This window comes from Pavona decussata, unplaced genomic scaffold, assembly GCF_977016875.1.
Source record: "Pavona decussata unplaced genomic scaffold, jaPavDecu1.1 SCAFFOLD_391, whole genome shotgun sequence".
Taxonomy (NCBI): Eukaryota; Metazoa; Cnidaria; class Anthozoa; order Scleractinia; family Agariciidae; genus Pavona; species Pavona decussata.
The window spans coordinates 570,001-583,281 of NW_028145763.1; the positions used below are offsets into that span (position 1 = coordinate 570,001).

Below are 13,281 nucleotides of genomic sequence, written 5' to 3' on the forward strand. Positions count from 1 at the left end.
AATCTGGGCATCCAGAAGTTTTTACTGCCATTTTATAATAATAATAAATTGCTTAATACTGAGATGAAAGGGAAGCTTTAACGCTAGGCCGCCGTTTGATTAAACGCAAGACGAATTCGCCCTTTTTTTTTAATGTCGTCTAGGCGAAGTCACGGAGCACAGTATTCCTGTTTCTGCAATGGTTGCTACGATTTGTTTCGACGATTTTTTTCCTTTCTGAAATCTGCCATTTTTTGGCAAAGTTTGTGTATGTAGGTGTTTGTGTAGCCTAAACTCATTATCATTATCAGCAGATGAGTGGCGAAGCGGTAACAGATCGAGTCTGAACACCAATGAAGCAGTCTTTAAACACGCAAAATTTTTGCCGACACACAAGCCACTACACACGTTCGCGCAGGCCTACCTAAATTTTTGAAAATAAATCCAGGAATCTTTTGTCATTTTGTCGCGGGAAATTGTATTCGAAAACATTTTGAGGGATCAATTTAATTCGCGATTAATTTGGATCAATGCCTCTTTTAACCTTTGAGTTGTTAGCAGAGAAATTTTCAGGATAGAATGTCGAGTTTTTTGCCTTGAATCTTGGCTGCCTCCTTTGGAGTCTTGGAAAATCAGTTAGTTTAGTCTAAAATTTTAAACTAATTTACTGTTCGACGAAGTGGTGAGATTATTCACAAAAGCTTCAAATCTTTCCTGAGGTGGGATTCTTAAATGACAAGACAAGACAAGACAAGACAAGATGGTTTATTTAACTCAGCTCAGTTTTACATGACATTGGTTGAATTTACATAGGCAACTAAAACAGAGTTCAACTAAGGAAAGAAGTAAAATTATAACAACAAAATAGAGAGCGAGTTGGGATCATCCAAACAGCAGGGCTAATCTAGTGGATGACCCCAGATTTTTATAAAATGTATTTCTTCATGCAAAGCAGGTAATTTAATAGAATAATAATTAATTCCTGTTATAAAACTTAACCCGGAACATCTGCCAAAAAATCTAAGATAAACCTTAAAGGCGCTCTTTAAGGAGGCCGCGGCAGTTTTTTTGGACGTGGGGTGGAAGCTTTGAAATTACAATCTCGCATAGAAGATAAAATTCGATCTCTTTCATACGACATCATGATTTCAACATAAGATCAAAGTTTATTTCTTAGTCGGTTTCCAAGCAACAACTGTTACCATAGCAACGGTAACGCAAAGCCTCTCATTTTAAAGGGACACTGTCACGGCGATTTTGCTATGTTTTCGTCAAAATGGCTCAAATATTTGACAAAGAACCTTTTTTCTAACATAAAATTGCTGTTAGAACACCGAGAAGGAAATATCAAGGTATTTACCCGGGGAAGAACAAACTATAAGCAGTTTTTGACGACTTCTCTACAATACACATTCCTGAGGAACTTGAAAAAACTGGCCAATTTTTTCAAGTTGCAATCCATCCTAGCCATCCCCAGAAAAAGATAATTAATACTACTTTCTGTGCATTATTAGGGTTATTGTTAACAAAACTGAACCATTATTTTGACGATTCTATCGATTCAAATATGTTTTTTGGCTATTCAAAGTGACACATAAAATCGGTGACACTGCCCCTTTAAACATTGTGGATTATCTCGAAACGACTGAAACTTGACCAAGATTTAGCCTTCTTATCTAACACCAATTTCGGTTCCTGTGTCTAAAATTTGAGTGGATATCGAAAAGAATTCTTTCTTTAACCGCTTGTAATTTAGCAGAAAAATCTGTGGCGTGTATTAAAGATATCTCGATTTCTGCAAAGTAGGAACTTTTTCATTCATCTGCGCTTTATTTTCACTGTTTTTAAACATAAATATCTTAAAATCGGAGACACCCATGCATGAAGCTTAATATACATTTAAAATGTTTTGCTATGAGTAAAGATCCTTTAACAGAAAAGATAAAGTGTCAAGTTTTATTTTGCCAGAGAAATTGGTAAAAAAATCCAGGAATAAACAAAATCACCCCGTAAAAATTGATTCATTATTACGCGGGATGACCTAGTCAGCCAGCGTCTTAAATTCGGGACTGCATTCCTTTCGTCTTCTTGGGAGTCAAAAATTGCCTTGTTTTTTTAACTTTCCCGTATCCCGTGCCCGTCCCGAAAGAATTCTGTGATTTTTATTGGCTGCAACTTCGAATCACGTGCAAGTCAGGTTGGATTGCATCATAAATGTTCATTTCACCAGAAATTTGCATAATTTTGTTTACGACGTCACTGATGCGTGACATGGTACTTTCCGCGGTAAAAGCGGTAAATCGAAATAATAACTTCCAAGAAGCACTCGCCATTTAATACAGTGGAAATTGGAGAGTTCCTGGCGAAGGAATCATGCTTTGTTTGACATTTGTAGAACCACGATGAGACTGAGAACAGGTCATTTATAAGCTCACGTTATCGTAAATCGTAATCACTAATGGATTTCCAGTACAAATACAAGGGAAACAACATAACGCGATCATCGCGACTGAAACTATTCCATTAGCAAGGATAGTTTTATCAATCTGCGAAGCATACAATTGGAATAAATGAATCTGCATCACGCGTAAATACCAGTATAGGCATCTTGTTTACTTCAAAACGCTGTTACAGATTTTTTTTCTAATTTCGCCTACAAGTTGTCTAGATTGAGTAGTTTAAATCCCTTAAGTTTCGTCATTTTCGTAGGAAATTCATGGGTTCACTTTAGCACTTTAACATACACTGCAGAGTTAATTCTCCCATCCATCATTTCTACCCTTTGACACTTTGTCCAAGGAAGGCATATTGTGAAATTCTGCCTCTGGAATTCAGTGATAAGTAAGTAAACTTGCCTGTGTGTGGTGCCCTGGTCTCGCTTCGTGAGCATTGACAGTCCACTCACTGAAGGTCGGTCCCATGTTGTCAAGAAAAAACGGAACAAAATACCTAAACAAACAACGAAAAAGAGAAAGAATGAACATTGTTCTACGTTACTTTTAGTTCCACCTTTTGGGGTCATCATATTAGTTGTTTCCATGGTTTCTCTTCATAACATGTAGACAGGCTGGCTGCTTTGATTTTGGCTGTTCATAGAATGCATACATAAAAACAACAAAACAAGGCTGGACACCTTATGGTGTTTACACAATGTAGTGTTCTTAATCGTGATAGCAGCCTGAAGTAGACGAGAACAGAAGCCCATTTGTTTAGGCAGAGAACTGAGAGAATCAGAGAACTCCATTTAGGCAGGAAACATCTGTTTTGGGGGTCTAGCACTGATCTACACTATTTAGGCCTAAGCACTGCTTTAAAAGCGGTTAGCTGTCATTTGGTGTCATGGCTCTCTCTAATAAGTGAAAAATTGTCAATTTCGCCAGCAAGCCCTCTTTTGTCTTTCTGGATGTGGGTGTATAGGAGATTTGAAGAAAATGACGAGGGTTCGTGGCGTGCATTTATTTGTTTTTTTTTATACTTCGTTTACCGTTTGAAGTGAGATTTCTGTTGTGTAAAAATCGTAAGGTGTCGGCTACGTTGTTTTGGAGTATCCATTATAGTAACAAACCTTTGATAAACAAGACCTTTCACAGGCTTCATGACCCTAATACAGTAGGTAGCATCAGCTGAACGGTGTATTGAAGGTAAAGGGATTTAATACTGTCGGGGATCCAGAATTTTTTTTTTACCTTTGTAATCCTATGCTAGCGCTGGTAAATCGGAACAAAATAAATTGATTCTACTTATGTAGTTTCGTAGCAGTCCCTTTCCAAATAGTCGAGTGAAGAAGTTATCATAGTCATTTTCTATTAAATTTCTTGTTGTAAAATTACTGCACCATTCCCATTCATTCGTTCGTTCGTTCATTCATTCAATCTCGACTCACTAATCTGTATAAGTTGTGCATTCTTTCTACGACAAATGAAATAAACAACCGATACACTCACGATTTTTCCCTTTTTACCCGCTGATTTTAAATCAGTAGAGGGGAAACCTTTTTCAGGTATCCCTTTAGAATTTGACACCGCCACAAAGGTTGCTAGTGAATCTGCTGGTCTTAATTTTAAACAAAGCAAAACTGATTATGGTTTGTGCCCACACTGAAACAAATCACGTGACTAGATCTTCGTGGTGGTTGAAAAGCATCTCCATTTTTTTGGATATTTTGTTAAAATTATATATTGGTATTTGGCCAAAACTTAGTAAAAATCAAATTATCGTGACAATGTTCCTTTAAGGAAAGAACCGGAGTAAGTTCTGGCAAGACCTATGCCCACGTACCAGCAGTTATGAGAACATGCCGCATCGCTATTTACATAGCTCTGAGAAGCAGTTGAAGGATTGAAGTCAGGGGCCAGCTGTACAGGGCAGCTTGGCGTGGTCTGTTGTTTACCGGTGAAGTAAAACATGTCTACTGTCTTTGGCTCCAAGAAACTCATTGCCTAAGAAATTGAGCAAAGAAAAGACTTGTTAGCGTTATAAATTAACAGGAAAAGGATAGCTTGCCTCATATAAGACCATTGCAATTTTACAATTTAGCAACAGCAAAATTGGGTGAGTAAATAATTATGGAATAGTTTCCAATCCGAAGGCTACTGTGCAAAAACAAGGCAAAACTGTTGTGAACCCTTGTATTAGACTTTGGTCTGACAATTTTCGTAATCAGCCATAGACTGAGGGCTCAAACGAAAGAGTTTGTATCAACGACAAATTAGGATTTGTTTGAGACTCTTCTAGGCGATTATGGGGTGAGATCGGAAGGAGACGAAACGTTTGTCTCAAAACAATTGTAGTCGGACCAGGGAAGACAATACGCCAACACTATGAAACCTGGTATCCTATAATGTGAACTACAATGCCTAGAACGCGTAAAAAGCACGCGGGAAAAAAACTGAGCTGTCGGTGATCTACCATAATTATGTTACCAGGTAGAATTATAGCGGCGATTTTTTTCTTTCTTCTTTTCCTTTTGTCAGTAGCAGTTAATTGTTTAACGTAACATTTCCTGTTAATGCTGAATCATATTCATGTACAACCTTGTCTCTTGAGAGGCGAATTCGCCGCCTACAAAATCCGAAAAGACAAGCACCACTATCACGCTTCTTCGCCCGGCCGAATCCTGGTTTGAAATACATTACAATGATAGAAAAATTCCAGGACGCTATTTTCGGTGGCAATTGCGAATAAACAGGGACAACTTTGATTTGATTCTAGGTTCGGTTTCAGTATAGTCGGATATTTGGTCTAGAAACCGGCTTACGGAATTTTGCATGTTAGCAAAATGGTTATACCTTATTACAGTTGGAAACCTCTGACTGTACATAAGTGCATCGTTTAGTTACGACTGAAGTGTACGTCGCCTACCTCTCTAGACGCCTTGAACCACTTCTGTAACGCGTCCCATCTTTTTGGACAAAACCTCATTGCGCCTTCAATGTTGTTGCAAAGTTTAAATGCTTCCGGGCCTGATTCGTTTGCAGGAATGGGAACTTTATTGAAGTACATTTCTTGGGATGAAATGTTCCCTTTAAACTGCTTCACGGCAGCTTCTGTATCTTGTAATTTCGTTATCTGCCTCGCAAGTGAAAGGATCTGTATAATAAATATATAGACTTATATAAAAATATAGCGCACGCCTCTTACGCCTGGTTCCCACTTGTGCGATAAGCACAGGCATAAGCTTGCCACGTTCCCACATGTGAAACAAGCACAAGAAAATAAGGCATACGCAAGCGCAGTAACGTTGGAGGAGGTCTGGAAATTGATTCAAGATGGCGGAATCATCTTGCTTGTGCTTGTGCTTACCCCACGCCAGTTTCCACTTGTGAAAAGTACAAGGAATGGAAAAAGTTTCTTTTTCTTGCGCTTATGCTTATGCTTAATTCACGCTTATTTCATGCCGTTCCCACACGATTTTTCTTATGCTTATGCTTGTGCTTATCCACAAGTGGGAGCCAGGCTTTACATGCACCATATTTCTAGAGAATCGCTTGAAAATAAAAAAAATTCAAAATAGAACCGATCCTTCATTTTGTTGAAATGCATGCGAACAAATTCCAGAATCGTTAACGTTATCATTATTATCGTCATCGTCATCATCATTATTATCATTATCATCATGTTGCAATTCACAATACCTGAGGGTATGTGTGATTCACCATCTCCAAACCCTTGTTGTAAACTTCCTCGGGTGTGATGTCAGTGGTGGTAAAAAAGGACAAAATGCTGGCATACGTCTGAGGACCACTGATTATCTCCCCTGTACTCAGGTTCCTCACGGTCGGCTGTGACGTATTGGGTTTTCCATCGATGTAAACGTACTTCAGAGGACGACTAAAAAGACCGCTGGAAATATTGCTCGGAACGCAGTGGCGCATGTGCTCATTTTCCAAATACCTGGAAATTGAACAAGGTAAGACAGACACCTTTATTTACACAGAGTAACCCTTTTAGAAGGTAAAGCAAATGCCATACTGAGCACTTCGACGCGTTACTAAGACAAGCGCAGAAAATTTACCCAATTACACCTAATGCCATTACAACTCCTCATGGAAATTAAAGGTTATACAGTCCAACATGCTCTTGTAGAGTTATTTGTATAGTTGTTAGGCGATTCAATGATCTTTACCTGATCAAGTTATTTAATGGTGTACCAACATTCTCGACCAAGAATTCTTTCATGGAATCCACGACTGTCTTGCCTGTCCGATTACGCCATTCGTCTTTCATTTCTTGTGTCAATTCTTTGAAGAACGACGGTATCAGAAGTACCGTTGCAAAATCTTCCTTTAGGACACCTTGAAAAAAAGTCAAAATAAACTTATTAACGTCTGTAACAATAACTGGATGTGTAAATGTGTCAATCCTTAATTTTACCTTTTCGGTTTAAGCCGGGGTATATGTCAAAGAAACTTTAATTCGTGGCAAGGCTGCGAAATTCCGCCTCTTTCATCTGCTATAGATGACTACTAGTAGGAAGAGGTACAGACTATAGGCCTCGTTTTTCTATATTTCTTGGCCAAAATACTCTTTTGGTTTCAAGAAAAACACAAATGAGTTAATATCCTCCAAACCACTGTTTGAGAAGCCGTTGTATTGCTCTTGCACGAATTTGACCAACTTCGACCGCCAAATACTGACATCCCAAGACATTATTTATAAATCAGTAAGTGTAGGAAATTTGAACAGGTTAGCTTCGATTCAGGGCCATATTGCACCATATTGCACCTCCTTATCTCAAAGTGCTCCACTCACAGTAGACCATTTTCATGAGAGTATTATTTCACTTCAACTACCAAGATTCATTCCATTTTCTTTTTCAAATTCAAATTGTGTAATCCCAGGGGAAGGACAATAGCACACCGGAGAAAACAAAATGCTGAAGGACTCCGGTAGTTGAAGCCAAAATATGCTATAATTCAATTGCCCGATTGGGATCGCAAAACAAGCCGTTTTTGTTGTATGGAAACCTGCTGTTACCGGCATTTTTGGTTTTGCTGTCTTTTTCATAATTCATTTTTTCTCGTTGTTTTAACATGTATACTAATTATTCCGTTAACCACTAAACACAAGTGACTTTCTATAGCTGCGAAAACTTTTGTGAAATTAAAACACAGCATTGTTTTACCTGTTTAATAATTAATTATGTTTTATATTTCCTTTAATCAGTTTTACTGCAAACACAATCAGATTCAGCAAACCCGGCGGTGAGGATCTAATATTTGCTAATGCATATTCACGCTGTTTCTTTAGCATGACAAATTTTGAAAAATTTCGCCATTGCTGACCTTACATCCGAAGGTATATAATGATTTCTCCGAGTGCCATGCATGCTGTCAGCAAATATTGGTCAACAAAAATCTGGTTTTGTATAACATTCAAACGTATTATTTTACTCACAAATTTGTTAAGGGCGCATTTGATTGGCAGCGTGCCAGAATAGAGCGGTTTTCAATTGAGTGTCGTAAAGCCGGCGAAAACCAAAGAAATTGCTCCGACCAATCACAACGCAGTTGAATAAGACAATGAACCAATCAGAACTCGAAGTAAATACATGTAACCGTTGCCAAGTGCGGGGAAACGCGTGCGAGCAAGTCACGATTGGTTTTGGTTTTGAGAAAATGGCGCAAGTCAATCACAGCGTATAGTAAATAAAAAAGCAACCGAAGCAAATGCGAATTTAAATAGACACTTTTTTAAACAAGTGTAATTTCAAAACTATAGGTTAGAACCATATAAACATATACATCAGAAGAAAGCTTAGAAATCATAGATACTGAAAAAAAGCAAACAATTATTTGGCCCTAAACTAATTTGTAATTTGACACCAGGTGAATATGTTAACAACATGCTGTGAAAAACCTAGCTATTCTTGAGAAAAGAAAACTGCTCTAAAGAAACAATGATTATTTAAAATCCCCAACAAGGTTTGTTTTGAGTTATCGTGATACAAAGTAGCTCTTGAAAACAGCGCACCAAACGTAACATATCAATTGAGAAACTGTCTCCTTTTGTACTGCGCATTCGTTCTGCGCAGCTCAAAATGGTCCAAGAATTTCAGGTTTCTTAAAGGACGGTGCCCACTAATTAATAAAAATATATTTTTGTGCGGTTTGTGACTATGCAGGAAAAGCAGATCTTAGCAAGAGCTTGTTGCAGTCCAAAACGAAAACTGGGGGTGAGCAATTTGATCGAGCTTCAATCTAGACACAAAACGCCCTACATTGTTCTATACTTAAAGCTTTTTAAAATTATTGTAGCTTGATTATCTGCTTTTCCCGCCGGCAAAGTCATAAATTGCGCAAAAGTAGTAGAGACACTAATTAGTTTATTCTTTCTCCAGATGCTGTCAACCAAACCAAACTAAAGTCTTACCTGTGTTGCTAATGGCAACATGACTGTAGATGCCTTTCATGGAATCCAGTCCTGCTCGACACTCCTCAACCGAGCCAACCATTCCGGACCTGACACCTAGTTTTACGTTGTCCGTATACTGATTAATAGATTTCTTGTACGTCTCCAAAAGGCTGCGAATCACGTCCATGTCTCGAGTTTTTCGGGGTGCGAAGAATGGCAAGTGACCCAACATCTCCCGGCCTAATGAACAAATCGGCTGCCAACAGAAAAAGTTTGGGCCTAGCATCCAGTCAGCCGAGTAGTAATTAGCGTCGTAGGGTTGTCCAAAGACATGTCGAAGATAAAACTTTACCTGCGATAATGCTTTCCTCTCTCGTGGCCTTAATTTGGCTAGGTCGATGTTGATATCGTTGATTTCCGCCAGCAATCGCCACGCTTCGTCGGTTCTTCGTTTGATCTCGGAAGGAGTCGGGTCGTACGGTTTAAAGTTCATTCGGATCTCTTCTCCGGACATTTGCGGGTGAAAAATCAACGTATTGGGATTTAGCGCGGAGGCTCTATATTGCACTTTCTCGAGAAATTTAATTAGCGAGACTCTCGCAGCCTCTTCTGATGGAGCGCATACATCGACGTTTGTATGTGCAGTGCCGTTTTGCAGTCGTTTTTGTGTCTGTTCAAAATCGCAACCTTTTTTGCCCTTTCCCAACGAAATCAGAACAATACCAATTATCAGGCATGTAACACCAAGGAGAACGATGATTCCAACCATTAAACGCTTGCTACTGCAGCATCTTTGACCTTCTATATTGACATCTTGTAGGTCGGAGTCACCTCGAATTGCTACTGTAGATGGATTGACGAAACTGTCCAACTCGGAACTGTCCACCGAATATGCAGGCGGCGTTGTTCTATTTTCCGCCATATTTATTCTGCAGTCCGGAGATATTCAAGCCCCAAAATGCGCAAAATTTGTTCTACGAACGCCAATGCGACTGCCTTGCTGTCGGTCCGTAATTAAACGACGTACTCAAATATTCAAGCTAGTTAGTTTCCGCACAAATTAGCTTCAATCGCCCCCTTCGGTGAAACTCTCCCATCTGGAGAATTTTTGTAATATTGGATTATTTCCATTTTGACAACTTCCAAGCTTGCAACGAGGAGCAAAATGTTATCGTTTCGGGGGAGAAAATATGACAAATTGTTCCAGCGCGCTTGTTTCAGTGGTGACAAGCAATGGTTGTAAACTGTGTGATGACGGTAAAAGTTTTCTGCTGCAGGTGAATTTTATTAATAATGTCAACTATGATAATTGCCTTTGTGTGTTTCGCCCTTTTCTTTTTTCGGCTTGGGGAAGGCTGAAAAGTCCTTAATGAAAAACTGAAAAAAAAAAAGCGGAAAATTGATTTTGAACAAAAGCAAGTTTTCACTTTTAGTTTGAACTAATTAAAATTAATTTTAGATTTCTTAGAACGAATACAATATATTTTTTTCAATTTCACAATAAACACAAGAAGAACAAAAATTGGCAATGTTTGCTTTAGATCGCCGTCTCAAATATTGTTATTATCAGTATTGTTTTCGTAACGCTAAAAATTTAAGCTTGCACCGTCAGAGAATTATGTTTGATGTTATCTTTTTCTGTTGACCACAGCACTGGAAGATTGATTAAAATACTTTTTCATTTCGCCATGTGACGTTTTTGCGCGCGTTTGTATCTTCGATCGTTTCATTCTCCAAGCGAGTTTAAAAAAGCAGCTTGCCACCATAGCGAGAAATTAAATTTGTTGAATTGTCAAGTTTATTTGCTAATAATCACATATAATCAGGGGCGTTTGTAAACAATTGTCAACCAAATAAATTTGCTCGATGTTTTTGAATGTCATGCTGGCTTCAACGGGGTAGTGGTTAGGAATATCAAAGACTGCTAATCAATGGTTAAGATAACAGCGATTATTTATTCAAACTGCACATCCTTAAACAAGAAAAATTCAACTTAATCTATCCCTCTCGGGGAAAGAAATTTTAGATGATTTTTTTCTAAAAACACTGATTTGTTATTTTCTTGTGTAATCGTGTTTTTTTTTTTAATTCTTTCGACAAGTCGACGCAGAGAGCTATATATATTTGAAGACTTTGCGACTGATCTTGGCGAAATAATTCCTGACTTTTTCGCGTATAATTAAACGCCGTCTAACTCCGCGAATAACTTCAAGCTTCACCCACGCTAACCTGCATGATCAAATCTTCATTTTTGATAGTGTAACGCAAAGCTTAATCAAAGGAAATGCAACAGAACAAAAATCAAGTTCTTGACTATGGAAATGTTTTCACGCTGACATAAAAATAAATATATACAAAGGGGGAAACTCATTCGGCTTTGTTTTACAGAAAAAAAAGCGTGTGGACAGAGACAACAGGAATTAAAGAAATTTTGGTGAGTGCTTAAATTTATTAAGAAGCCAACACAGACAGAGATGTGTTAATTTACAAGTTCTTCAGGAATCGTCCAGACATGAATATTCTAAGCCTCATCAAACATCAGATATGTCAGTTGATATTTTAACGAATTTGTTTTTTTATTGCAAAGAATGCCAAATTAAACATTTCACATCGCGATAAAAAATAAGAGAGAAAAGTGAAAAACAAATATAAAGCTCGCTGAAGTTTAAAGACTGTAGTAAACTGATGGCATCTCACTTTAGTGCAGTTTCACTTTTTCGAGAAAAACCTTAGTTTGAAAAAACATTTTTTGCAGTAGCAACCTTTTCAGCGCTTAAGATGATCATGATGCAATTTCTCCTGGAAATATTACATAAAATATCCAGCGTATATTTTGAGAAGAAAAAAAAATAATCAGAAAAGGAAAGCACTTTTGGGCCAGTTACTTGTACAACATGGAGCTAGATGGAGCAGGGCGGAAGATTGTGCACTTGTACAAGCTGGGTGGGGGGGGGGGGGGTGAAGTAAGCATTCTGAATTGCCCACCCTAATCTAGTAAACAGGTCTTTAAATAGGGGTTTTGCACATTCGTCTAGAATTTTTAAATTATTATGCACATGCTTGATTAGCCGGTGCTAACACACTATTATGGTCGAAAAGGCGTCAGTCAGTATTATACTCCATTAGGGCGGTTTCCAATTGAGTGTCGTAAAACCATAGCCATGGAAATTACTCTGGCCAATTGCAACAGATGTAAACACAACAACCAGCCAATCAGAATTCGAAGCAAATACATGTAACTGGTGCAAAGCGTGGGAAAACACGTGCGGCCAAAACACGATTGGTTTGGATTCCCATTGGTTGAGTAAGTGGCGCGAGTTTTGTTAACCAATCACAGCGCGTAGTAATGCAAAACCAAATCAAACGTGAAATTACTTTCGACACTCAATTGAAAACCGCGCTCTATGCTCAGATAAAAAGTCAAGATTTTAACTTCTACAGTAACATTTGTTTATTTTTAACACCTGTTTTTTTGAAGCATAAGCGATGTCTCGAAAAAATCCTCCATCGCTCTGCTTTGGTTAGCATGGAACGAGTTGTTAGGAGTCGATAATGATGAAGAAGAGCTAGAGTCCGCCATGTTGAAATGTCACTAGAATTGACAGTTTCTTCACCACTATTCCGGCATAATACTTGACTCTTTCGCCTCACTGTCGCGGCTATTTTCTTATATTTTGGTCCAAACTGTTAAAATATTTTAATAAGAATCTGGTTTATAACATGAAATTGCCTTTACGACAACGTTAAAAATATATTAAGGTTTTTTCTTCTAGGAATAACAAACTATAATCAGTTTTTAGCGACTTCCCCTAAATATACGAGAAGAACATGAAAAATTTGGCCAACTTTCTCAAGTTGAAATGAATTTCCATCCCAGCCATCCGCAGCTAAGTATAATTAAGAGTACTTTCTGTGTACTAGTAGGGTTATTGTAAACAAAACTCGACCGTTATTTAAACAATTCCATTGAAACAAATCGTTTTTTGGCTATTCATAGTGACACTTAAAATAGGTGACAGTGCCCCTTTACTATTAAGCTCAAAATTACGCCAGCATAATGTGTTAAAGCCTATCTGTAGATCTTGTGAACAGATCAGTAGCCCCAATTCTTAAGGTTGACCTTACCGTGCAAGCTACTAAGCAATTTTTTCCTCTGGTGCCGTTTATTATGCTGCACAAGGTAGCAGTTTTGAGTCAGTAGTTTTAAAATCCTAATTCGAATGAATGCCACGGGCCAGTACTCTTTTTGGGGTGCTGTTTAATTCTGAATCTCTTTTAAAATGATTTTAATTTAGAAATATTCCCAGAGCTCTCACAATCTAGGTAGAGAGTGTTTGAACACAACTCAAAGGGCCTGATTCTGATCCAAGACGGACGAGTGCTATCACCCAAACCGGCGTAACACAAAGAACAATACCCAAGAAAAGTCATGAGAGAGACGAGACAAAA

The 13,281-nt window shown here is 38.2% G+C and overlaps 1 protein-coding gene across 1 annotated transcript; it reads right to left on the reverse strand.

Annotated features, from left to right (window-relative positions):
• Positions 1–737: 737 nt before the first annotated feature.
• LOC146451237 (uncharacterized) lies at positions 738–10,068 on the reverse strand. Its single transcript, XM_085099236.1, has 6 exons — positions 8,851–10,068; positions 6,605–6,773; positions 6,114–6,372; positions 5,341–5,568; positions 4,258–4,418; positions 738–2,928 (listed from the first exon to the last, which is right to left on the reverse strand). The coding sequence occupies exons 1-6, from the start codon at positions 9,752–9,754 to the stop codon at positions 2,811–2,813; spliced, it is 1,839 nt and encodes a 612-aa protein (XP_084955362.1). The 5' UTR covers positions 9,755–10,068; the 3' UTR covers positions 738–2,810.
• Positions 10,069–13,281: the final 3,213 nt, after the last annotated feature.